The 27,983-nt window shown below is 35.5% G+C and overlaps 2 protein-coding genes across 5 annotated transcripts in view; one reads left to right on the top strand and one right to left on the bottom strand.

Annotated features, from left to right (window-relative positions):
* LOC143250479 (cyclin-Q-like) overlaps positions 1-27,983 on the bottom strand; it is a 477,792-nt gene that overhangs the window by 108,156 nt on the left and 341,653 nt on the right. The window lies entirely within an intron of this gene.
* The window catches only part of LOC143250477 (cyclin-Q-like), a 59,385-nt gene that overhangs the window by 13,236 nt on the left and 18,166 nt on the right, over positions 1-27,983 (top strand). For all 3 annotated transcript variants that reach the window (XM_076501067.1, XM_076501068.1, XM_076501066.1), the window contains one exon: positions 18,886-19,018. In XM_076501067.1, the coding sequence (XP_076357182.1) occupies positions 18,886-19,018 (133 nt within the window). The remainder of the gene's footprint in view (positions 1-18,885; positions 19,019-27,983) is intronic.

Raw genomic sequence — 27,983 nt, 5'->3', positions numbered from 1 at the left:
GCAAGGTTCTAATGCATTGGAGGATGTAATTTCTTCAGTAGCACTTGTTCCTTTCAGTCTGACACATTTTTTTTATCTTTTCAGTAGGCACTACATGACTTGTGGTCTCATGCTTTGGTTCCTTTCAATTCTTGTCGTAACTTTCCTTCTCCCCTCTTCAAGCATATGCATTAGTGGTTGAACATATTCCCCATGTCTTGAAGTTTCTCAGTTTCTCCCCCCTTCCCCTCCAAATCTGGATTTGTTTCTCTTCCCTGATGCTCATCTCTAAAGTTGGGGAGGTGTGGGTAGATCAACAGGAGGCTTCTGAATAATAGTTTGTGCACTAAAAGTCCTACCATGTTAACACCCTGACACTTTTGACAGTCCACTATGCTTTGGTTCGTTTTCTTCCTCTTGTCTGGATTTGACTACTTGCACGTCTTTCCAATTATTTGATGGTGGTAGTGTGTATTGCTTGCCAATAGAGGACTTGTTCTTGTTCCCCTTGTGTTAATAGTGGATCTCCTTTTTAACCCATCAACTTGATGTATGTGTTTTGGTATTTTCATCCTCATTGCAGATTGTCTTTCTGGTTCCAGCACATTTTCTTCCAAGAAATAGCCTCTTGATCCTCAAATTGTTTTATGGCTCCATTTTCTGTGGGTTACTTCTCCATGGGAAGCAGTTGACTCCTTTTTTGATTTGAAGTTACTTCTTTTGTTTTAAATCTCCAATTCATCATCTGCTCGCTCTAGCTATTGAAACATTCAAACAGAACTAGATCCAGTTTATAACTTTAGTTTTTATTTTTCCTTTTATCACTTTTCTTTTCATGGTAATTTTGATTATCCATGTTTTTCTGGGTCAGATCATTCTACTTGAATCTTTCTGGCCATCTCAGATATGGTTTTCTTATCTGTTTCTGCTTGATGTGTTCTTTTTCATTCCAGATTGATTTTACTAACCTACACTTTGGGGGCTGTCGTAGAATATTCTTTTAATCAACTTGTATTTTACCATCTTCCACCTTCATACTCTGTTGGATCCATATTACCTTCTGTGATCCCATACGTGCTCTGGGTTGCCTCGTTGCTTTTTTCTGTTAACTCTATTCCCTACAGTTTTATTCTCTTGCACCACTCCTCTGTTGTTCATGACTAATTTTTCTCTTTCTCCTTTACCCCACGGGTTTAACTTAGTTTCCTTCTTCCTGATGCCTTTACTCCATTCAGGCACCTTTGTTTTACCTGTATCTTAACCTTGTCATCTATTGGAAGTTCTTTGTTTGTGTAGCATTGAAACTACACCTCATACATGTATTTCACATTATCTTCTTTCTGTAGCTGTTTCTTCCTTTTTTGGTTACTATATTCCACCTGTTGCCATCTTTCACTCTTTGGTGAGACAGTGACTGGGTACTGTTTCTTTCTTTTGTTATATATTACTTTTTAGGAACCTGCTTCACATTTTGAACAGGTGAGTGTGCTTCTCCATGTATACTTCATTTACTTAGAATTGTACTAAAACTTGCACTGTAAAGCCATGTTGAGTTCACTTTTATAATTTCCATGGCCACAAAATGCACATTTTTCATTACGATCACATAAACTAGGGATGGGGTGTCCCACAAGATCTTTCTTAGGTTATTCCTTATGATATCTTTGCTTCATAAATATGCCATTCTAGATCATACATATCCATGGACTTCATATGTAAAACAGAAAGGGGTTGCGGCTCATCCCTGTCATTTATAATTGATTAAATTGAGTTTTTATATGCTTTTCTTTTTGTGGTCATCCCTTGCACTGGCTGTTGTGTTATGTTTCTCCAGCCTTTCCTACTTACTTTTATCCCCCTTTCTTCAAATGGAGTATGGGAATTCTTACCATTTACCAGTTCCAAGCTGCTGGGATGTTTGACCAGGGAGATACCATTCTGAATGACAAATGTACAATACAAAAAGTAAGACTTCATTCAGTTGAGAGTAAGGCAGTGGTGTTCTACTGATGTAGATAATGAGATGTTTCCAAACTGACCTCTGCACAGGTTTGTCCAAGGGGGTGTTGTAGCTTTGGCATGAGCCATCATAATTTTTGGAGTCCCACATCTTGCACTTACAAGGAAGTTAATTCCTAGCATTTGAGTTTTGGATTTAGAGCTGAACAAATCCAACATATTCTCCACACTCATGTTGTGTGAAAGGAATATCTTATTGTAGCCCAGTATGGATATTGGTTCCTGGCAGTTGAGTTTTGAATTTAGAGTTGAGCAAGTCAACATGGTGTACTTGCATATGTAGTGTACCAGCCTAAATGCAGTTTACCCGTTCAGTTGGGATCACTCATCCCTGCATGGATGTCAGTTCTTAGTGATTTTGGATTTAAATCTGAACCAATCAACATAAGTCCTCATACATGAGCTCAGTGTCCCTGGTCCTTTGCTATATTTGATTTGAATGCACTACCCCTGTATTGTGAGTTATAGTGGGTGCACTTGTTGGTTCCTCCTCACCTTTCTCTTATACTACCCCTCATTGTTATTATGCTGAAGATACTAGTGTATTTCAGATGGTTCTGGTGCATTTGATTTGAGTAGAATGTATATGTATGTTATTTCACTCAACTTATGTGTCCTGTTTACAGATTGGTGGTGAGATTTCTCCCATCTATCAGCTAAACTTGAGATGCAGATGGTATAATCCTCTTTCCTACCCTTGCATGGATGTTGATTCCCAATGATTGCATTTGGATTGTAGTTACTGATGGTGTAATCTTCATCCTTACACCCAAATGGATGTTGGTTTACCATGGTCAAGTTTTGTACATAGTTAACTTGTTGTGAATGGTCTGTTGTGCCCTAGCCACTTGGAGTGCATCCCTTATTTTACCCGCGTTCTGTTCATCTTGGATATTGACATTATAATATATTGGGATGAGGATCACTGTTTAATTGTTTTCTTTCTTATTTGGATGTGCTGCTCATAATTTCTTGTCCAGGCCTATTGCACCTTTTCCACATTTGGGTGGAGGTCATTCCTGGTACAGAAATGGTACAGTCTCCCATGTATATTCCTTTTATTAAAGGTTTCGCTGGTTAGGATTCCCTTCAGATTTTTTCAAAGGATGCTTCTACTTTCTCATTTGCAGCAGTCCATCCACTAATTCATTGTAGGATTCTAACCATGTATGTGTGTGGAAGTAAGGTACTCACTTCCACTCTCACTTCTTACCCTTCCTCTCCACTGTCAACTGGTGATTATGTTTCTGCCTAAACGTGAAGTGATAGGTAGAATAGCATAGAGAGAGTCACATAGGTGCGTGGCACTACTGTTGGTGGAGGTTTCTTGGATGATAATTTACATGTGAGAATCAGTTAAACCATGTGAACTTAAGGGTGTATGGAAGTGGAAGACTTGGGGCGTGCAAACGTTGTTTTTTTTTGTTTTTTTTTTAAATAATGAGCAGTAATGAACAAAAATAGCTGTTTGTGACTGGAAGTAATTACCTGTTGGAAATGCATTTTCAATGGAGGAACGTTGTAATATTTGAGTAGATGGTAATGATATAGGTATATATTAGCACAGCATATTTTTGTTTCAGCTTGTTTAGTAAGTTACAACAAATTAACATAATTAGTCAGAGGTTTGGATTTGCTGTTTTTAATGCAATCCTTCCTTGCGATTTTGCTTATTTAACTTCATTAAAATCTATTTGTCATGCAAACAGTTTTTTTTAGGGACCAATCCTGCAGCTCGTTGTAAAATATACTCTGTAGTGGAGGTTATCAGAAAAATAATAATTAAATAGCAGGTATTATGTAAATTTGAAAGGAAATTAAAGATACCAAATCTCAATTTAATTTGTTATGAACTTTTATTTCTTGAAAAATCCAAGTCAAAGCATGTAATTTTTTAAAAAACTTGAATAATGTTTAATTTCTCTCTAAAGAAGGGTGTAGTAGTAACTTGTTTTTTCAATTTATAGTATCTTTTAATGATTAATTAAAAAATAAATGAAAATCTGTGCATTACTGATTCTATATCAAATTTTTTTATTTTAACAACTTGTATACCTGCCCTATATCTTTAGCAGAAATCAAAATTAATCTTAGGAAAATAAAACATCCCAGGAAAAGATGAAATTAACAATAGATTAATGAGAAACCTATCCAATGAAATCATAACCCACTTAGTAACAAGATGTTATTTGTCGTTACTGTTGGAATATTACCATTCGATTTGGAAATCAGCTATTAAGATAATCCCTAAGAAAAAATAACTAATTACAGTATCTGCTGACCCTAAGCTTGCTAAACACTTTTTGTAACTTGATGAATAAATTAGTCACAAGTCAATGAAATGGTTATCTAGAAATCAACAATTTACAGAATTTAGCAAACAATGTAAATAAACCATTGATCACCTTATTAGGCTTACCAAAACCATCTATTGCAATTTCAACAGAAAGCATGGAACTTTAGCTACTTTTCTAGACATCCCAAAAAAAACCTTTGATTTGGTATGGCACAGCTATAAACTGATTGATAATCACAAACCTACCCCTACTGTATGCTGGATATCCACCTTTCTTACAGATAGAACAGCTAGTTAAGATCAACAATGCAACTTCCAGGTCTTTTACATTCATAGCCTTTACCCAATATTATACAACCTCTTTTTTTAATTATTTCTAGTTCTCTGCCTTAAACCATACACTTGTGTCTCAGTATGTGACATTTAGGGCTCTAATATCACTCAGTGTAGTGTCAGATTGGTGTAACAAGTATCAGGTAGCCTTCAACCCATCCAAATCCCATGCTGTATAACCTTTTTTTAGGAAAACAGAAGAAAATAGGAGAAAGCTTTATCATTCCCAATTATCCCTTTAACAAATCAGGCTCTGGTTGGGTAGAATATTTTGTAATTGATCAGTGAAAGTTGGTTTTCTCATGATACTTCTGTTTTTCATCAACACAAACTTGTGTTAATTTGATCTATAGATCCCCACCCCAAGAGGGACCATTCCCTTTCATATTCTGTATTCAAAATTTAAATTACATTTTTTATGTATTAATCAGCCAAAGCTATTTAATCTTTTTGATGTCAAATTTAATAAATTGAGGCCTATCTAAACATTACTGTTGCTGCTACTTTTAAATGTGTTTATTCCCTAACAAGAATTAATTAATAAATTGTTTCAGATCCTGATTATCACTCTAATATATACAACTTGTGTCAACCTTGAACTGGATATTCTTGGTACAGTCTTGGTTCCTTCAATCTTCATACCTACTTGGTCAACATCCCTAGCCACCTTTTTATATTTAAGCCTCCATATATAGCAAGCAGCCTTCTTTAGTTTCAATATCAATCTCTCTTTCTTTCAACAAACTTCTTGTTTCGTATCTGTAGCTTCCCTTAGTCTTGGTTTTCTTCTAACGTTTATTACAAGGTATCAACTCTCCTTGAATCATAAAGATTCAACAATATTAAGCTTTGTATTATTTTATCAATGCACTTGAATATCTCGGTTCTTAATTTCTTTGCAGCCTTTGTAACTGCTCAGCCAAATACAAATTGCAGTAGGCCCCCTGTTACCTTTCAGGCCCCTTCTCTAGATCTTTAAGTTTTCAAACCAAAATACTTAGCCAAAAAATTCAACACAGACGTCCAGCTGAAATTCTGTGTTCCTGCAATGATATATACATTGAAGAAATGGGAAGAAAAACTTGCAACAAAAATAAAAGAACAAAGATAATACAAGACTCATGAAAACACAAAATTCAGCCATTGCAGAGCATGTCACATCAACTGGACACAGAATAAACTGGGAGAAAAGTAAAATCATTGGCACAGACAAATTCTGGAAGACATTCCCATTAAATTTAAGACATAGTATATGTTGACATCATATTGATCTTTATGTTGCTCTCTATATTCAATCTAATTATACACTGCAGAACAAAGTTTTTGCTTCTTGAACACTGTTGGATGTTCCTTAGATTTTTGACTGCTGATCATGAAAATCACATCTAAATTTGTCCATCACATACTGTTTCATCTAAATCTTCAGTTTTGTCATGTTTTTTCTTATATTTGTGTCCAAAAATTTTCATTTCTGTAAGAGACCTATGAACAATGTTTTGTGCGGTTTGGGCATTTCCAGGCATGAAATCAGGCCAGGTTGGAAGCTGTTCTGTGGAAGTATGCAGTCCAGACGTGTCTGGGCAGGCTGGAGCCAGCTTGACACTGTCTCAGCAGGCTATAAAAGTGTCTTGCATACACGGATGCTGCTCATTGGATTAATATAGACCTTATAGTGTGTACGTATTGTTTCAGAATATAGCATTGCCTCAGTAGCACTGTAACAAGTAAGTTAGATGTTTTACAGGACAATTGGTGTCAGTCAGTATGTCTCGTCAATGTCGTAACAGCCCCGATACATTCTGCTATATTCGTGGCGAGTATATGCTTGTTCATCAGAGACGCTCAATGAAGAAAGCATATCATCTTTACTTTGGCTGTAAATTTGGTGATCAAGACCAGGAATGGGTGCCTCGCATTTGTTGTACGGAGGCACTCAAAAGACAATGCTGTTTGCTGTCCTGATGATATGGCAAGAACAGAAAGACCATGTGACAGACTGTTGCTTCTGTTTGACTAATGTGTTTGGTTTCTCTGCCAAAAACAAGAAGTGAATTGAATACCCTAATCTGCCTTCAGCAACGAGACCCGTGCCACATGAAGACAGTCTTCCAATTCCGAAACCAATAAAGGAATGGACTTTAGACGAACCAGATGAAGAAACTGCAATGCAGGGAACTGGCAGTGACATTGATCTGGATTTTAAACTGTGCTCCTCAGGCCATCCACATTATATAACACAGTCAGAATTAAACGATCTGGTCAGAGATTTGGGTCTGTCAAAAGCAAAAGCCAAATTGCAGGGTTCTAGACTGCAGGAATGGTGTTTGCTGTCACCAGGTATGAAAATTTCTGTTTTTCGAAGCCGCCAAGATGATATAACCAAATTCTTTGCACAAGTTGACAGTCTCTGTTTCTGTGTTGACATCGAAGGATTGTTCTCTGTTTTGGGTTGTGACCATGATCTGCAAGAGTGGCATCTCTTTATTGATTCATCAATGTTAAGCCTCTGAGCTGTTCTGTTACACAATGATAACGTTCACCATTCAATACCTTTTGGCTAAGCAGCACACATGAAAGAAACCTACAAGAACATGGAAATGTTTCATCCAGTACAGCAAGTACAACTGGAATATCTATGAAGATCTGAAAGTTGTTGCTCTGTTACTGGGACTGCAGCCCAGCTATACAAAGTACTGTTGTTTCATCTGTGAATGGGACAGTCGTGCTAAAGAGCTGGCCATTCCGTAAAAAGAAAAATGTGGTGCATGAACCGCTTGTTGACCCGGTAAAAATGTTTTTGCCTCCTCTTCACATAAAATTGGGACTTGTGAAGAATTTCATGAAAGCAGTGAACAAAGAAGGCGAAGGTCTTCGTTATTTTCGACAGATGTTCCCAAGAATAACTGAGGCCAAGATCAAAGAGGGCATTTTTGTTGGCCCTCAGATCAGACATGTTATGAGTGACAAATGGTTCAAAGATCTGTTAGTTGGCTGGAGAAGATTGCCTGGAAAGCCTTCAAAGACATTGTTGACAATTTTCTTAACAATTAGAGCCTCACGTTGCATTCAGCTGGTAGGCAAACTTCTCAAAGCATACAAAACAATGAAGTGTAACATGTCACTCAAGATTCATTTCTTCCACTCAGACTTGGACTTTGTCCCCCGTAAATCTCGGTGCTGACGAACACAGTGAAAGGTTTCACCAGGACATTGCTACAATGGAAAAACTATATCAGAGCAACTGGAATCCATCAATGCTTGCTGACTACTGTTGAACACTGCAACGTGATGCACTGGACATTGAATACAAATGAAAATCAGGAGCAAAACACTTTTAATTATGTTGAACTTAAGAGCGTATTAAAAACGTAAACGCAATTAAATACGTTATGGCTGGTAAACAGTTAACTGTCTATTTCTTAGAGTTCCTACGTGATGAAGTAAAACCAAAACTATATTTGTGCATACCCACCAGGTGCCTGTCACAATCAGCAAAAACTTTTCAGGAAGCAAAACTTTTCAAAAAAATTGTTGTGCAGTGAAATCAAAGAATCATTTTATATTAACACTGTTAAACCTTCACTAAACAGAGATTCCAGATTAGAGGCGAGTAAACTGTGGCTGCCATTGGTTGAATCTACAGGAAATATCTCCTCCAATCAGAAACAGTGATAATCCAACCAATCATAACATGCTCTTTACAATCCACCAGGACAGTATGAAAGACCAACACCTGCACACAGTGATTTGAAAAAGAAAGGTGGAAGACTTTTGAAACATTGTCCTCTACACTTGTGTCTCCACAACAGGTAGTTACCAGCTATTCTACAAAGTTTTATCATGTCAATTTTTTTTAGGCCTGGTATGTATATCCTGGTGTGGTTAGGGAGCTTGACTTGCAATCTTAGGGTTCCAGGTTCAGATATCTGTCATCTTGCATGCTTGCTGTTTTAGCCATATGAACATTATAATGTTATGATGAATCCTACTATTCTTTGGTAAAAGAGTAGCACAAGAGTTGACAACAGGTGGTATTTAGTAGCTGCCTTCCATCTAGTCTATCACTGCTAAATTAGGAATGGCTAGTGTAGAAAGCCCTGGTGTAGCTTTGTGCAATGTTTTCAAAAACAATCAAGTTTTGTTTTGTTTTGACAACCAGGCATTTCTTTGTATCATGTTTATGCCAGTTCTTATTGGCTCAAGTAACTGTTTTAATGAGCAATTAAAATCACTAAAAACATTTCATTGTATGTATATAAATGGGTGTAAAAAAGAAAAAGTTTAACATTTTAAAAACATTCAATTAAGTATTTGATTAACCCTTAAACAGTGGGATTGTAGGTAGCAGCATCAATTGGTGATGGCTGTTGTTTAAGATTTAACAATTGAAAATGGCTTTTTTTGTAATTTTGAAATAGTAAAAATGATTTTTATTGCACTTCAGTTGTAAATAAAATGAAAGTATGTGCTTTGTTTTTCAACCAAAACAAAGACCTATAATAACAATTTATTGGAAAACTTTAAAAGAATGCAGGAATATATAACAATATATTTTGTTTTTTTTCTTTTAAACACATTTTACAAAGTAATGATTTTTAATATCCAGAATTTGCAGTTTTATCCATTAGTTTTGTTTGAACACAATGGTGATACACCAGTTTAATAAAAAATTGCATTATCAGCTATTTTCTCTTTTTGTTGTAGCCTTGCAGTATTTATATTTTTTCTTTTTTATGATGGCCAGTGTGTCTGTGATTTACCAAATTCTTACCATGATCATTTAAAGTACTTATCCTGTGCTAATATTAGTTGGCACACTACTAGAAAGCAATAAAAACCTTCCATATGTTAGGTACTTTAACTGACCCACCCAGGTGTTTTATGGTTAACTGATGCTGTATCTGTAGGAGAATGGACATTATAATAGTACATGCAACTATTGAAGCTTGGTTAGATGTATCTTAATGTTGTTCATTGTGGAAACATAGTGTAATTGTTGTTTTTCAGAAGAGTTTATGTATATGACTTTTTTGTTGAACTATTAGCAATCAAATTTTGAATATATTCCATGATAGGTATAGTGAAGTTATGTAGTAAAGACAGCATAAGCACTGTGTAGCCATGTAACCCCTTCTAGATGATGCTGGAAATGGTACTAATATATGCTGGTGGTGTTAATAAGCCTGTTGTTGGTGAAGCAGTGCTACTCAATCCCCCTAATGTGGGTGCACTAAAAGTTTCATATCTTAAACTATGCTTTGTCATTTTTACTTTCAAAGTTTTGAAAGATTGAGCCCCCTCTGAAGTACAGCATTGAAACTTCTCAAAAACTAATGGTTGCATATGCACAACAGTTTTGCAGTATTTGTTTCATGATAATCTCCACCACTGCCCTGGTACTGTGTTTAAGCACCTCATTCAATTAATTTTTTTACTTTTTCTTGACAAAGTATCACTGGTTTCCCAGTATTACAAACATTCAGAAATAATTTGAATGCTATTGCATTATCTAGTTAATTTCATAATAATAACAATGATTAATTTTGTTTTCTTCTGATTGCAAACTGCTTGTAGTATGAATTCTCAGATTATGTCTAACATAGAAGCCAACTGGGTCTCTCCTGTCAAACCTCTGATATCTAGCATCACTCAACTGCTGGGGTAGGAGTAATCACTCTAGGTTGAGACTGTCAGTAATTTTATTCACATTGAGAAGAATACCTGTTTGGATCTGTAGTGATCCTCCAGGAAATCTCTGAGGCTGCATTTGAGGGACATCCTTGGCATTTTACAAAGACTTTAGATTCACTTTTATATGTGCCTTCTTGTTAGTCTAGTGGATTTTTAGCCCTCCTGTGGATCAGTCATAAGTTTATATACTTGCAGTGCTTGATTCTAGGGTTTGATTGCCTAGGATAATTGTGGGAGATGGCTTGCAGGCCTGCAGTTATTTTGCTCTCATGATACAACTTTCTTTACAACAGTCTTTAGATGACCTATGAAAAATGAAAAGGAGGCTAATTTGAGATAAGCTGCCTTAATTTTTATTTTTAGCTGTTAATTCTTGAAGTGTATGACGTTTTGGATTTTTTACTGTTTGCTTTTGATGGCTAAAAGGTCTGTAACCATTTTATTTTTCTCCATACACAGCAATTACGAAGGTTTATGCTTTAGTTACATGAAGGGGACAGTTAGACCTTATCAAACATAATGTCTGAACTTCATGATTTCACAACTACTACCAGCTGGAGGCATTCTTCCAACTCTCAATTAATATCTGCTCTTACAAATATGGGGTTTTAAGACAAAATTTGTAATTCACTTACATAGGTATACATCCACCGAAGGGATACAGCAAGTCTACAAACTTGCAATTCAACTTCAACATTTTACTTCAGGATCACCAGTTTCATTGAGGATGAGCTGGATCCATTTTTAGTGTGGAGATTGGTTCAATTTTTGGCTTCTACATTTTTACCAGTTGTTGGTTCATATGGAGGAGGAATCATAGGTCTGACTCTTCATGAGTACTAATCCCTAACATCAGATCCTTAGTACACTGGGACTCAGAATATTTCTGTCTATATTCAAGGTATTCAGTGCATAGTCATATTACCAGCAGTATCAGCAATTATTGTATACCTTCAGGTTCTGTGGGGTCTTAGTTAACCATAAGTCCTTGGCTCGCAAATGGTTGTTCATTTTACATCTTTTCCACCTGATCTGTAGGATTTCCATCTCCCAATGGTCATTGGGATTTAGAATTTAATTCTAAGGTTATCTGGGGGTAGTGAGAAAGTCAGACTAGTTTTTCAGAATCATTTTTCCTTTTAGTTATTATACCTAAGAAGACAGCAAATTGGCATCTAGTCATTGATTTTCCTTGTCTATATCAATTACTAGATTCACCAAAGCTCACAAGTTAATAATTCCTCAATCTATGCTGATTTTTTTTTACTTGAATTGTGATGTCCAACTTTGTTGTTGTTGGTTCTTGTATGCACTTTGTTTTAGCAGTGAAGTTTCACCACTATTAGCACACAGGCATAAGATACTAAAGTTCTGGGTTTTTCACTTTGGTTTTGCATAGGCTTAACAGGGGTTCTACTGTGTCATACCAATTTTCTTATTCCTTCATACTGTATAATACACCAATTCATGGATGAATGGTTACTGCTGGTAACATCTCATAAATTGTGAACCCTTTTACAGTGGGTCACAGATCAAATGTATTTGTTGAACTAGCATTCAAAAATGTTGTTGAACTGTTTTATGAATTTATGTCAATGAGTTAGAAATCAAATTGTAAATTATAATTCAAACTTTAATGTTATATATGTTAATTTCATAACGTAAAAGTGATTATTAAAAGAATGCACCTAAATATAGATGAGTCATGTGGTATGTTGAATGCAGCACTGTTTAAAATTAGATATTTGTGATGTCAAAATATTAAGTCTAATTTCTTAAACATTAGGAACCCAAATTACTAATACTATCAAGCTAGAATATAAAGTTAGAACCTCATATCTTTTTATTTTGCTGAGACATGGCTTAAGTTTCATGATAAACAATGTTGTGCTGATGAAGGTGTTGTGAAATTCTGGTAGCTACTGAAATTTCACGAATTAGATGTAGCTTATTTTGGGAATTTTCTATTTCACTTGACTTGTTTTCTTGTACATTATGGAAGATGTTGTGGGTAGCTGTCATCAGAAATAAATAATATCTTTGTAATTTAATACTAATAAAGTTTTGATTTTGCATTTGAAGTGATTTAAAAATATATTAAAGCCAGAGGAACGTACCTTGTGTCAGTTATACATGACTGCTTCAGTTTAAATTTAATTAGAGAATTGCGATTTTGATGGTTTATGTAGTGTAAGTGTTAGGTTTAGTTATTTTTTAGAAGCAGTTGTTTATTCCATATTTGTTTATTTAACTATATAAGAATTATATATTGTGTATTTCATAGGCATGAATTGGTATTATATCAGGTCATCCCATAAGTAATATCCAGTTTTAGGTTCAGTAAAAGAGAAAAGATTTCAAATGATTTTAACATTATTTAATCAGTAATGCATGTTCCATTACACTATGTAACAAGATTTTTACTTTTTCTTGTTCCTGGGCAGAAAGTGTTATTTCTCAATTTTTTATGCCTAAAGTAAATGGAAAAGACCTATTTTTCATTTCAAATTTTGCTTTTGGGACCTGGGAGCATATAACAAAAATATGAAAGGAGACAATATTTGGTAGCTGATATGTGAAAGTGATTTACATTACAGTCTCAAATATCGAAAAACTACTCGCTTCTAAATATTTTTGTATGATTTAAGTATAAATACATGTAAATCTTGATTCATATGTTGTTTTATTCAGACCTGATATAAATGAAAATGTGCAAATTTACTCATTTTTATATAGAAAATAGGTTAATTTCTAAATTTTATTATTCAGGTTGCAAATGCAAAGTTTGAAGGGAATAATAATGGTCATTTTCTGTACTTTTACAACACAAGCAATTAAGAAATAACACAAACTATCCATGAACAAAATTTGTGTTACATAGTGTTATTATTAATTACTTCCTGCCAATGATTCACAAGCTTCTGAATGCCACTTCTATAAAATTCTTGGAGTTTGGAGGAAAAGAATGTAGAGGGGGTAGTTTGACATCTTTATGTGTTCCAAGTATATTTCTGATATGGACTTGCCTCCTTGCACACTTCCCACCCTATGTGGTGAGGGGACTTTCCAGGGAAGGTTTTGTTCTTTCAGTTTACCTCATCTTAGATCTAAACATCTACCCATGTATTTGCTGTTTGTGGTGACCCATAAAGGGGAAGAGAGGATCCTAATGCATCACTTTGTCCTTGAATTCCTGTGGAGACATGGCAGCCTTGAGGTGGTCCCCCTAGGGTTGTCTGGCTGGTCCACTTGTGCTAGGGTCAACCAAGTACCAGTGTTAGATGTCCTCAACAGGTGTTGTGGACATTGTATCTGATGCTGATACATTGCTGCAGTGTCCTTGTTTGGCATTGTAGTGCATCCCCTCGTAGGACTCCTTGGTGGGTGAGGTCATTGTGTGCTGAAACATTCTTTTTTATTATGGATCCCCTAAATAAAAACTTTAAATAAAATAGTGAAAAAACAGTCCACGGGTAAACGACCACATCTTGATTCTGGATAGTAGTCTTCAACATTTGTAACACCTATATCTCATTTTCTTATATTACACTCTCTTTCAGAGAAACCTTTTAAGGCAACTGTCTCTTTTTTTTTATTCAGAAGGGACTAGAGGGACTTGCTGGCTCTCCAAAATCAGTCAGACACATTGGTGGAAACATTCACATCTAAACACAGTGAACTCCTCTTGCATTCAAAGGCAATTGGAGATATACTCATTGAGGTTGTATCCCATGTTACTTTGAATTCATAATGAGGAGTTATTGTTGAGAGGGATTTGAAGAAAATCCCAAAGTTAGAGATTATCACTGGTTTCTCCAACCAAGGAGTTTTTGCATTGAGGCATATCTCCATTCACAGAGATGGAATTATGTTGCCAACCAATGTCCTCATTTTAATATTTACATCACTGCATCCACCTGTCACAAACAAGGTAGGTTATCTTTATTGCAAGGTACAGCTATACATTCCAGACCCTCTCAGATGTTTCCAATGTCTGGGGTTTGGTCACTCGGAGACATCGTGTCATGGTTCCTTGGCATGTGCTCGATGTGGTGGCAAAGACCACAGTGTTTATGAGTCTGAAACAGACCCTCATTCAGTTAATTGCAATAGCTCTTACCCATCCTACTTTTGTTCTTGCCCTAAATGGTTGGAAGAAAAAGAGATACAGCATTTGAAAACAATTCAAAACATTACTTATCCTGAGACTTGAAAGTTGCTGTCCACCATTTCAAACTTGGATGTATGCTGCTCTACTCCATTCCACTACTACAGAGGGAGTGCATATAGATATACAGATTTCTCTGTGCCTCCAAAAGAATCATTCTCAAACCACATGAAAAGTCTCTCTGACCTCCATGATTAATAAACTTGATGAATCAACATCAACACCCATCTATGTCCCTAACATTCATTCCAGCCAACCCCAAGACCCACTTCCTTAGATTCTGGATACGGGCATTTCCTCAGATACTTCTCCCACCCCAAGATGCAAAACAATCATTCTTTCATGTCCTCAGTCACTGGAATGCTTTTCCAATAAAGGAGACCTGTGTAATCGACCCAGGGCAGGATCCATGGAGGTCGAGAGACCTCCCTTGAATAAAGAAAAAAGACATTGTCAAAAACAGTAGGGCTCTACACCCAATTCTTCTACACATAAATAAAAATGGCCACTTTAATTCCATGGAACTGTCGAGGTTTACGTTTTAATCTGGGTGACATCAAAGCACTGATTGCTTCTTACCTTCCTTATGTCTTTCCTTACAGGAAACATTTCTGAAACTTGCTGATACAGTTATCTATTGGCAGTTTTCTTTGTACAGAAATGACAGGTTGTGTGATGGTCGAGTACATGGAGGGATGGCACTGTTGGTTGATCAGCATGTGCCCGCCTTGTCTTTGCCACTTGACATACCCTTGGAAGCTGTAGCCATTTGTGTTTCCTTAGGTCATACCATCACTGTTTGTTCTCTCTCCCTGTCGCCTGGAGAAACATGATCAATCAGACCTTGATGCTCTCATTGAACAGTTGCCATTTCTCTTTTTAATCCTGGGTCACTTTAACGGATGTCAACCCCTCTGGGGAAATGCTGATATTGATGGGAGGGGCACTCCATAGAATGTATGCTCTCTGATCACAACCTTTCTCTTTTCAATACTGGTTCTTATACTTATTTTCATGCACCTAGTCTGCCCTTTACTACTACTGATCTCTCAATAGTTGGATCAAGCTAACTAGCCTTCTTTCACTGCTCTCACAAAACTTGATCCTGCCATCAGTAGAGTACTGCATGGCAGTAGTGACTGACTGTATTATACAGGCAGCTGCTCAATGTATTTATAAAACCTTGGCAGGTTTTCCACGATAACCTCCTCTGTGGTGGAATTTTACCTTCCACATGGCACGGAAGGCTAAAAAACAGGTCTGGGATACTTTTTGTAGGTATCCCACATTCCCGAATCACATCGCTTTCCAGCAGGCCTGTGCACATGCTTGGCCAGTAACAAGGAATCTTGGATTAAGTTTACAACCAGCATCTCTTTTACCACCAGTTTCAAAGTCATATGGGACAAGATTGAAAGGTCAGTGGGCAGTACAATTCTGTTCCCCTCTCAATCTTGTTATCTGATGGCCAGGAAGTAGCTGATACCTAGAGCATTGCTCACACTCTAAGTGAAAGCTTTTGCCAGGTATCTAGCACTTCTGCTTCATCATCCACCTTCCTAGCCATCAAGACTAAGGCAGAGTGATCACTTCTTTACTTTTGAGCTGATTGTCTCTGTGACTATAATTGCCCATTTACACTTGTGGAACTCAAACTGGCCCTTCATTGGTCTGGCAGTACATTGGTTGGACCTGATTATGTACACTAGAAGATGCTGCTCTATCTACCTCTTGCTTCTCTTCTAAATATTTTTAACTGGGTCTGGCAGGAGAATGTTTCTCCTGATGCCAGGTGATTGTTCTACCTTTCTCTAAGACCGGGAAGGATCCCAAGATTCCTTCAAACTACCATCCAGTTGCTTTGACAAGTTGTCTCTGTAAGACCTTAGAGAGGATGGTTAATGGCTGTCTGGTTTGGTTCCTCAAATCAAACAACCTCCTCTCACCCACCCAAAGTGGATTTTTACAACAGTGCTCCACCATGGATCACCAGATTTGACTTGACACTTCAAACAGAGAAGCCTTTCTCAAATGACAATATCTAGTATCAATATTCTTTGGCCTTGAGAAGGCTTATGACTGGTGATTTCAAGCTTGTGTTGGTTTGACACTTTCCTGTTCTTTCCCACAGGAACTTGGAGTCCCCAGGGCTGCATCTTGAGTGTCACATTTTTCATTAAAAAACATTAATGCCATTACTGGACGACTCCCCACTACAGTTGCAAATGGACTCTATGTTGACGATTTCTAGATCTTATGTCAGTCATCGAATGTGAGATATATTGAGCAGCAGCTACAGACTGCCCTCAATCATTTACTGAAGTGGATCACAGCAAATGGCTTTAACTCATCTCCCTCTAAAACCATTTGTGTGCACTTTGGCTGCCAATGGGGTATTCACCCTGATCTTGAACTCCGTATTGGTGAAGTTGTGCTACCATGTGGTCCCTAAGACAAAGTTGTTTGGGCTTATTTTTTATTGTAAGCTGACCTATATTCCACACATCAAGCAGCTACAAGTCAAATGTACAAGAGCACTGAAATTCTCTCTGTTCACTCTTCCATCACTTGGGGAGCAGATCCATGTCCTATGCTAAAGATATATCGTACTCTTATTCGATCAAAACTAGACTATGGGGCACTGGTCTATGGCACTGCCAGGACCTCAGCCTTGAAGATGCTGGACTCCCATTCATCATCATGAACTTCGGTTCTGCATTAGGGCTTTCTGTACTTTCCCAGTCCAGAGCTGGTACACAGAATATCTTGAATCTCCTCTACACCTTAGCCATTTGCAAGTGTCTTTAATGTATGCTTTGAAAGTTGATCCTTGCCGCAGCATCGCACCCAGGGTGTTTTCCTTCCTCGATGGGCCATGCTTTTTCAGAACAGACAATCTGCCATTGTTCTTTGAGTTATTCATATTCAGGTGCAGTTGGATGAATTGGGTCTGTCCTTGGATAACATTGATGTATCAACTAGTCAGGCTATCCCACCATGGCTTATTACAATCCCCAAACGTGACCTTTCTTTAAGTTATCTGAGAAAAGCAGATACTCCAGATTGGAAGTGCAGTCTTTTATTTGCTGAGCATCTTTTGAACCGTCTGTCCATTTCCATTTATAGGGATGGTTCGAAATCAGGTGACCCTGTGGTCTCTGCCATGGTTTGTTGTGATTCAGTAGTTGTGCACAGTTTGTGTTCATTGCTGAACTGTATGCCATTTCTCTTGCCCTGGATAACATAGAAGCTGAACAGTACTCAAATTGCACTATTTATACTGACTCACTTAGTTCTCTACTGGCCCTGGAATCACTTCACATTTATTCTCACTCTGTTTCCGCCAATATTCAAAACTAGGCCATGTTGGTATTTGTGGGAACAAACTCGCTGAGACCACAGCTAAATCTGCCTGCTGTGGTGCTATCACTGCTGTGCCTGTTCCATACGTAGACTATGGTCCTGTATTCAAGTCTCAGCTTCATGCCAGTTGCCAGTCAGCTTGGAGTAAGGAATGTGAAAACAAGCTTTTTCAAATAAAACCCTCTATTGGATTTTGGCATCTTGCTTCCATAAGGATCAGAAAGAGGAAATTGTCCTAACTGAACACACATTGGTCAGTTTTTTAACTCAGTTTTCTTTTATCTGGGACTGATGCACCAGTGTGTTGTCTGTGTGCCACTTGGATCACAATCAGCCACATTTTACTGTCTTGCCATTATTAAAACTCTCAATGACGGTACTGGCACCATTTTAAACGTTTTGTACCGAGGTTTATCGATAACATCGGATAGTGTCATTGGCGATGGTGATACTATCCACCTTACAAATATTTTTAGTTTTTTGAAGGCCATTAACCTTTATAATGCTATTTAAATTTTGTAATTTATAAATTACTTTTTTTAATATGATTCATTTTTAAGAATTAAAGTACAACTAGTTCAACATGAAATTACAAAATGGTCAAATATTTGGGAAGGAAAGATGGTATTGTATATTATGAGAAAGTAGAAAGTGAAGTATATTTTGAGGTGTTGCAACTAAAAACTGTAGTAGAGGAAATAAATATCTTTGTTTTTTAATTGTAAAATGTTAAATTTATTTATTCATCTGTGAGAAAACGTTTCTGACACAAGATGAATTCAGGGTAATTCTACTCTATTTTTACTTAACACATGTATGACTCTACCAGATATTTACTTAAACTTCCAAAGAAAATTGATATTTTTTTTACTCCTGAAATCTGAACAGTTGTATTGTTATGGACAGAACAGTAGAAAGTGATTCAAATCTCATCAGCTTTACAGAATTAAAACATATTACAACTGCACTGTTTGTCTTAATCAGGAGTATAAAATGTATTATGGAACTTTTCATTATAATTTTGGTCTATTTTTAGAGCAGTCCATCCCCAGTTGGAGCCCTTAGATCTTGCTGATGAATACTGGTTGCTGCGTGATAGTATTGTGCAATGTGAACTTCTTCTACTGAGGGTGATGAAATTTCAGGTCTCTGTTGACCATCCACACAGAGTAAGATTTTTAACTTGAATTGTTAGTTTGTAATGTTTTAGTTCTGAAGACAATCCTTAGAAATTAGGTTAGATATATTAACACAATGCCACAGGGGTAGGTAATTTCAGTTATACAACTTGACCAAATTTTATTGTTTTCTATTTTGTGTAAATGTGGCAACTGATATAAATTAAAAGAAAAATGTTTAATATTACAATTTCTTATGTGGGGATTGCCAAGTGTAAAACCTATTTGGTGTAAAAATAATATGGTACTTTCTTAATATAATATTTTCATTCATTTTGTTAAGTGATCATTTTTAAATGTTCATGTAGGGACGTATTATGAGAGGCATGTTATAACACTTGATGATATGAGAATTTGAAGTAATTGGTTCATTTTTTAAAAACCTTGTTATTCTTTTTGTAAATTTATGTTAATTTGTAATTGCTCTTTTCAGTTATAGAAAACCCTTTAAAAACTATTTTATTATATTTTTTATCCCTTTTTGATGTGTCAGCTGATGTTAATTATTTGGTCACAGTAGTATAGATTGCATCTCAAAAGTACACTAGGATGTCATGTTTCACATTCAAAGTTGCTTATGTGGTTCTTTACATGAATAGTTTTTCCATTTTTGATTATATAGAATAGCAATTAATGGTCAAAGATCATTTGCTCTTTGTGATGTAATACAGTTAACATGAATGGAAGAAAATCCTTGTTTGTCACTTCAGTAAGACTGAATTCAGTGCAGTCAGCTGTGTATAAGGTTTTCGGATTTTGGATTCAAGATAAAATATCACCTAAATCTAATGTTTAATTAATAATTGTTGAACCAAACCTGTTTTGAACCAGAAAGGTGTTATTTTGTTTAACTATGGGGTAAGAAACTAATATTCTTACTGCTGTATTGATTGTAGTTTTACATGGACAGTTTTATTTGCATTACATGTTATCATTAGTATTCAAAGGCCTTTTTGTTCTTGTTAACTATCCAATTCTTTTAAATGAATTAATGAAAGGTATTTATGTAGCTTTATAACTAGTAAATAATTTAAAATCATATAACAGATGAGTCCCAGAATTGTACAGCCGTCCTAAAGATCGTAAGTTATTTTACCTCTGAGACCAATAAAATATGCTTGCAGATCTCCAACAGAAAGTATATTGTGGATTTTAGATAACTTTCACCCATTACTGGACCTAGTCCTTGGTCATATTGACAACACACATTTTCTTGAATATTACTTCTGTGTAATATTATATTCTGCTTATGATGAATGTTGTTCAATAATATCATAGTTTCCCAACTGAAGAAGGGGTAGATGGTGTTATAACTGCAATAAGGGAAATATAGAATCATAGAAACAAAGAAATTAGATTTAAGTTCAAGTTGCTTGAATGATTCCATATATAAGTGATAATGTCACCATAAAACTGAAGAGAATAATTAGATGACTTGCTTCTTAAAATAGTACAAAACCCAGACATCTCTCTTAAAACATTAATAAGAAGTTCAACATACAAGACAGAAACACAATGTATGAAAAATAACTGTAAAGCTACTAAATATGGACAACATGGTCAATGTCACAGTAAGAATGTTGTGAATAAAGTAATTTGTGGCACATGCTGTAGTATTACATAAAAGAAACTTCATTTATTTAACTTTGGCCATGACCTCATTAACCATAATAGCAGCTGCAAATCCTAAAAAAGTGCCGACAGTATTCACTAGATTACTTGAAACTTGATTCATACCTTCACTTACAAATGAAACAAAGCCTATGTACCTCCTATGCAAATAGGTTTTTGGTAATGATGCTATGAAACCTTCAAAGAATTCATCCTGATAAAAAATATAAAGATCTTGATTTTTTTAGAATGTTGAAAGAAAAATATAAAAATTGACAAACTATAATGTCATTTATGAAAGCACCTGCTCAGGTTGATTAATGAAAGAGTGTTAAGGGCATTATATAATATTTCTTTCAATATTGCAAAGAAAGGAAAACCGTATACTATTGCAGAGGAGATCATAATACCATCAGTTAAAGAAGTGTTTGAAATTGTTGTGAAAAATACTCTGGTCCTGTTTTAAAATGCTTGCCTTTAAGCACAAATACAGTTCAAAGACATGTTGATGAGATAACTGAAGATGTGGAAAAAACTTTGGCATCTGAGTTTATGCATTGTAAGTTTTCCATCCATCTTGATGAATCAACGTTTGGAAGTTCAAACATTGTCATGGCTTTTGTGAGTTATTTTAGTCAAATTCCAAAACAAATTATTGACAAGTTTTTGTTCTCAAGGTATCTTAAAGGTGTTACAAAAGGGGTGATGATTTTTCAGTGTTTGGAGGAATATTTAAACAACAATATTCCACTCAGCAATATAATTGTGGTTGTCTTCAATGGTTGGCTGTTACAGAGGATTTGCTGCGTTTCTTAAGGAAAAGGTACCTGATGTGTGTACTAAATGTGTGGCTGTCAAGAGGTGTTTGCTTGCAAAGGCTTGTCAAGCTGTATGATTCAACTGTGGAGTTTCTTATAGATGTGGATTCCTTTCTATGTGATGAGTTGAAAAAGAATAAGAATCATCTTTTCTATTTAGCAGATCTATATTCAAAATTTAATGATGTACAGACCTGTCTGCAAGGTAAAGATGTAACAATTATTCAAACCCGAACAATCCTCTTAGGCGTCCAAGCCAAAATAGGCCTTTTTAAATCTTCATTGCTACGAAGAGATTTTCAGTACTTTTCAAACTTACGGCAACTGGAAGATGAAGACCGAATTATTTCTGATGATGACTTGGATATATACATAAAACACCTTGAAAAACTGAGTGAAGATTATAAAGTGCACTTTGAGGACTTTGAGAAAATGCAGGTACCTGACTGGATTGTTACGTCATTTGATTCGGAAATAGAAAAGGTAATTATTAAATCTAATTAACAAAATGAACTTTTCATGGATCTTGAAGCTAAATCACTGTTCAAAAGTATGGCCCTCAGCAACTTTTAGAGTAATGTAAATATTGTCAACAAGTATCCAAAACTTCTTGCAGCACTGAACCCTTTTTTTACTTGCATTCCCAAATACCTATATGGTTGAAGCTGATTTTAGCCATGTAAATTTAGTCCTAACAAAGCAGAGGAAGAAACTGAACAAAGAACAGTGTGGTGAGTTAAGACTAAAACTTGCCAATTTACAACCAAATATTAGTGCTCTTCTCAAAGATCATCAACCACATTTCTCCCATTAAAGATGTCGGACAATCAATAAAAAGGTAAAGTTGGTTTATCATAATACATTATTATTTATATGTTTTTTTATTAAGTTATTCTTCCTTTAACTATAACTTAGATTTTTATCACTTAAAAGAATGGAGGGGTTGATAAAAGGTCAAGGATTCCATGAGTTGACAGTCAAAAATGTTTGGGGACCTCTGGTATAGACCAAAAAATGAAAGTGTTAATTCTCATCAGAAAAAGAAACTTAAAAGGACAACTATAAAGCTTGGCCTTTGGTGTAGAGATGATAATGATATTCTTAAGATTATATTGTTTTAAACTTTGAAATTTACAATCCCATAAGGCATTATGTTTGCATTTATATAATAAAGAAAATAATACTTACAGATACCACTGTGAAGAGATATCTTATATACATAATATCTTATTCTGAATCCATTAATTTTAATAGTTTACCTGTTGGTTTACACATGTTATTTACTTGCGTATTATTGGTTTGATTTATTTCAATATGATCTGCACTTTCTAAAACACATTGATGTTTGAATTACTTATAGCAGTTTTGCAGTTTAGATTAAACTGGACTAGTGAACTGATAGGAAATTGATAGCTCCTGACAAAGCTGTAATACTGTGCTAATAAAGTTTAGTGTAAAATAGTCATAAAATTAGTATCCTAAAGTCAACTTAAGGAAATGTATAATGGTGAAAGCTGATATTCTATTCAAACACCAAACTTTCAACAAATAAAATGGAGATGCCAGTAACAGGAAGATTTTATTCTCCATGTGAACTAAAGATGGCATAGTCTGCTGTGTGATCACTGGATCAAGTGATATGTCCACATCCATTCTGGTCATGTTTGGTTCCATTTTTCAAGTTCAGCAACAAGTTCTACATCGTTATTTTATATTGTTTTTGTTTTTTGTAATACTTGTATACTGTATTAATAACTGGTTTTAAATATTCTTTGTTTTTATTTTCAACAGACTGCTGTCCACACTTTAATTTTAAGGCCATTAGTGTATACTGAGTAACCATACCTGTTTCGAAGAACAGTCATAATTAGGTATAATTTTCAGCAATTACAGTTGATCCAATTGCATTCTATTCAACAGCATGATTATACTGAAGATGGTTTTTTTCTTCTATGATGTATTGCTACGATAAGCCAAGTAAAATCTGACCTGGACTCTGTAGACAAAGCATGTTTTTCTTTTTAAATTAATCTTGCTTACATTAAAATACTTCCAATATTTTCTTTTTGGAGGCATGTTGACTGCATAGTTTAAGTAAAAGAAGCTGAATTTTACAGCTGCATCTCCTTTTCTTGAAACAGAAACTTTGGGGAAATACTTACTTACTAAATTTTAAGAGAATGAAATCCACAGTTACTTTTTAATAAGAATGTAAGAAATATCTTCCTAGAAGTACTGACAACAGTATTTTTTCAGTTTTCCTGTTTTGAAAAGTTTTAAAACCAGTGCCCTAAAGAAAGGATCAGAGCACAGTGGTGTGATTTTAAAATAGCCACTTTTTCTCTCAGCATTGCTAATTGTGCAAATTCCAAGTTTCTAGCACAACTTGAAAAATTCTATCCATTGTTAACCTTAAACAGCATCAGTTGATAATGGCCTCCATTTAAGGGTTGAAAGGAGAAAAATAAACATCCTATTACTTTAAAAAAACACAATTGGCTTAATTTAAGCCCATGTTTCACCATTTTTTATTAATGAATTTCAAAATCTGTACAAGTTTTATGAAACTGAAAAAAACATTTAATATTAAACTACATTTTTCAGTTAGTTTGTCATTTAGAGATGTATGAAGGAAAAAGATTGCATTGGAACACAAAATAATTACAAATGGCTCTTAATATGTTTACATCTGTTTTATCACATGTTAGCTTTTCTCTGATCCAGCAAAATCCCTTTATGTCATCTGTAATTAGTTCACAATCCTCTTTTATAAACAAACAAATCTTGGCTTTGAGAAATACAAAGCAAAATACAAGATAATCAAAACATACAGTTTAATGAAAACATAAAATAAAATGGGTTTTTAATAAATCTTTGAAAATATTAGTGACAAATGTTTCCAGGATGTCTGAAACACCCGTTGGTATGGGGGGGCTTCCTAGCGAAGGTTCTGTCTTTTCAGTTTGTCCTCTGGGATCTGAATAATCACCCATGTTTGTTGCAGATGGTAACCCATTAAGGGGAGGAAAGGATCTTGGGGATTGAAAGGATGTACAACCCCAACACACCACTTTGACCTTGAATTACTACTTTTGGGCTAAGGTCAACTAAGTACCACTGTTAAGCATTCTTAGTGGGTGCTGTGGACATTGTGCCTGATGCTGACATTTGATTATAGTGCTCATAAAACCCTGGCATTGCTGCAGTGTCCTTGTTTGGCATTTTAGTATGTCCCCTCATATGTCTGTGGTGGGTGGGGTCAGTGGGCACTGAATCTTTCTTCTTTCTTTATGGATATTCCAAATCCAAATAAAATAAAATAAAAAAAAAAACAGATCCTTGGTAAATGGCTTTGGACAGCAGGCTCCACCTCCTCCTACATCTATAACCTCATTTTCTCTTACACCATTCTTTGTTAAGCAAACCATTAAAGCAAATATTGACCTTTTTATTCAGAAGGGATTAGAGGGGCTTGCTGGCTCTCAAGTCAGTCGAAAGGCATTGTTCTGAACTCATCTTGCATTCAAAAGCCATTGTGGATATACCCATGCTACTTTGAATTTCTCAGGAGGAGTTATTGGTGAGAGGGATTTGAAGAACATTCCCAAGTCAGATATCCTTGCTGGTTTCTCCACCTAAGGAGTTTCTGTAGTGAGGTCTATCTTCACTCATAAGGTTGGAATTATGCTACCTACTAATGTTCTAATTTTGATGTTCACATCACCAAGTCCAATTGCACATGTCACGGTAGGTTATCTGAACTTTAAGGTAGAGCCATGTATTCCCAACCCCCTTGGATGTTTCCAGTGACAGTGGTTTGGTCACTCGAAGGTATCATGTCATGATTCTTTTGATGTGTGTTTATTGTGGAAGCAAAGACAATGACACCTTCATGTGTGAACTGGACTCTCATTATGTTAATTACAGTGGATCTCACCCTTCTTATTTTTGTACTTGCTCTAAGTGGGTGGAGGATAAAAGTATATGGCATTTGACAATGATTAATAACATTTCTAACCCTGATATTCAGCAGTTATTGTTTCCAACTCTATCTTGGATATATGCTGCTGCACTATGTTTCACTGCTACAGTGGGAGTGTAGACATATCCTTCTGTGCCTCCAATAGTGTCATGCTCAAACCACATGAAGTCTTTTTCTCTCTGTGGATAAGCAAGTTGACAAGTCAGTGTCTACTTCTGTCTGTGTCCCCACCATTCCATCTGGTGATGCTTGGGTCCACTTTCAGCCCTAAGATGTAGAACAATAATTCATTCTTACCCCTAGTCACTGGAATTGTCATCTACTGACAGAGACATGCATACTCAATCAAGGGCAGACTCCATGGAGGTCAACAGATCTTTTAATAACAACAAATGAAGTGATCATAAACCAAAGGGTTCCCCTTTACTTTTACCTAAATAAAAATGAACGCTTTGATACAGTGAAACTGTCGTGGTTTCCATTCTAATCTGGATGACATTAAGGCCTTGATGGAATCTTATAAAATATTAAAAACAATTTGTTAATAATATGAATAAAGTTGAAACTAACTGAATATATAAAATAAAATTTTCTTATCAACAATAAAAAACAAACAAAAAGAAACACTTGTTGTTTTTTTCTTTTTGTTTAAACAGTGTCTCACAAAAAACATTTTGGAAATTGTCCAACCTAAAAAGTGATATCTATACTAACACAAATTGTATAGACTTTTTCCAAGCTGAAACTTGATACCATTACATAAGTCTGCACATAAAGGTGTCATGTGATATGGTTAAGTGTTTCCACTCTGAGGAGGAAACAAGAGAAATCTGTAACATTTCTGATCCAAAAAGTGTTAAAGATGTAAATAAAGTATAATGTTGTACACACTGTTCCAGGAAGTCTATGAATAACTTCTCTCTTTGCCATTTTTAGTGACTTTCTATTATCAACAATTTTGGATAGACTAGGCCAATGTTCAGTCCTCTCAGTGGGTGGAAAGACTATGAAGATGTGAAATGTCTGCCAAACTGTTAAAGATCAGTATTCAATAAAGGGCATTCTTAGGCAATCAAAGATCATTTGATTTCATTTCAAATCAAATTGATCCTTGTTTCTCCTCTAATTCTTTTCACAGTTCAGAGGTATTTCAAGGATAGTCCTTCACAAGCAACAGGAGAGGGAAATAACATGAGGGAATTAAAAACACAGACTGACTACCTTTTCAACAAGACATCAGTCTGGTCAACAGCTCCAGATTTTTCTCTTGACTGAGAAAGGATATGGTAATCCAAGAATAAATGTAGCATATAATTATTTGATCTTCAAAATAATTCGGTATTCAATAATAATGTGAAAGAACAGGTGGTATGATTTATATGCGAAAACGGCTCGTTTGGGTTGAGAAAATATTTTACATAGAAGAGCGAACAACGTTTCGGCCTTCCTCGGTCATCGTCAGGTTCACAAAGAAAGAGGTAACTGACCGGAAGCTGACCACATGTTTGAAAGGGGTTGTGTAACTGTGTGTCGAAATGTAGAGGGCGGTATTAGATGTTTGAATATATAATTTTATTTATTTATTATATTAATATAGGTATAAAGGCGTTCCTTTATATTGGTTTATTTTGGGTTTTAGTTGTTGTATAAGTAAGGCTTCTTTGATTTTGCGTTTGTTTATGTTTGTTTCTTTATTTAGTATTTGAGTGTTTTCTATGGTTATGTTGTGTTTATTTGACTTGCAGTGTTCGAAAACGTGTGAAGGTGACTTTTTATGTTCTTTGAATCTGGTTTCCATTTTTCTACTTGTTTCTCCAATATAGAAGTCGTGGCAGTTATCATATTGTATTTTATAAATAATGTTGGTGTGGTGTTTGTCAGTGTAGTTTTTACATAGTATAGACCTCAGTTTTGTGCCGGGTTTTTGAATAAATTTGGTATTAACTGGAATGTCATATTTTGTTACTAATTTTTGCCAAATGTTGGTTATTTGTTTGCTGATGTCAGGAATATATGGTATACAGCAGTATATGGTTTCAGTGATTTTTTTGATTAAGTGAGCTGTATTTACTGTAGTTGGTTGATTTTGCTTTCTATCTAGGTGTGTGCGTATAATGTTTTCTACGGTTTGTGGAGGAAACTTATTGATGTTGATGAAGTATTGTTTTATTTTGTCTAATTCATCGTTAATTTTATCGGGTGAGCATAGTTTTATGGCTGTGTTCATTTGGTTTCTTAGTATGTTGAGTTTTTGTTTTGTTTCATGTGCTGAGTCCCAAGGAATGTATAGTCCAGTATGGGTGATTTTTCGGTGGATTTCTGTTTTGAATTGTGTGTCAGTTCTTGTAATTTTGAGGTTAAGAAATAATATTTGATTGCTTCCTTCTTGTTCACATGTGAAGTTGATGTTGGGATGTATAGAGTTAATGTGATTGAAAAAATTAAGTATGTGTTCTGTAGATTTGAATCCCGCAACCGTGTCATCTACATATCTGTACCAGTATAGTGGTGGATGTAATGCTGTGTTAATTGCTTGTGTTTCAAC

Source organism: Tachypleus tridentatus, chromosome 5 (assembly GCF_004210375.1).
Source record: "Tachypleus tridentatus isolate NWPU-2018 chromosome 5, ASM421037v1, whole genome shotgun sequence".
Lineage (NCBI taxonomy): Eukaryota > Metazoa > Arthropoda > Merostomata > Xiphosura > Limulidae > Tachypleus > Tachypleus tridentatus.
This window is presented reverse-complemented; position numbering and strand designations above follow the sequence as displayed.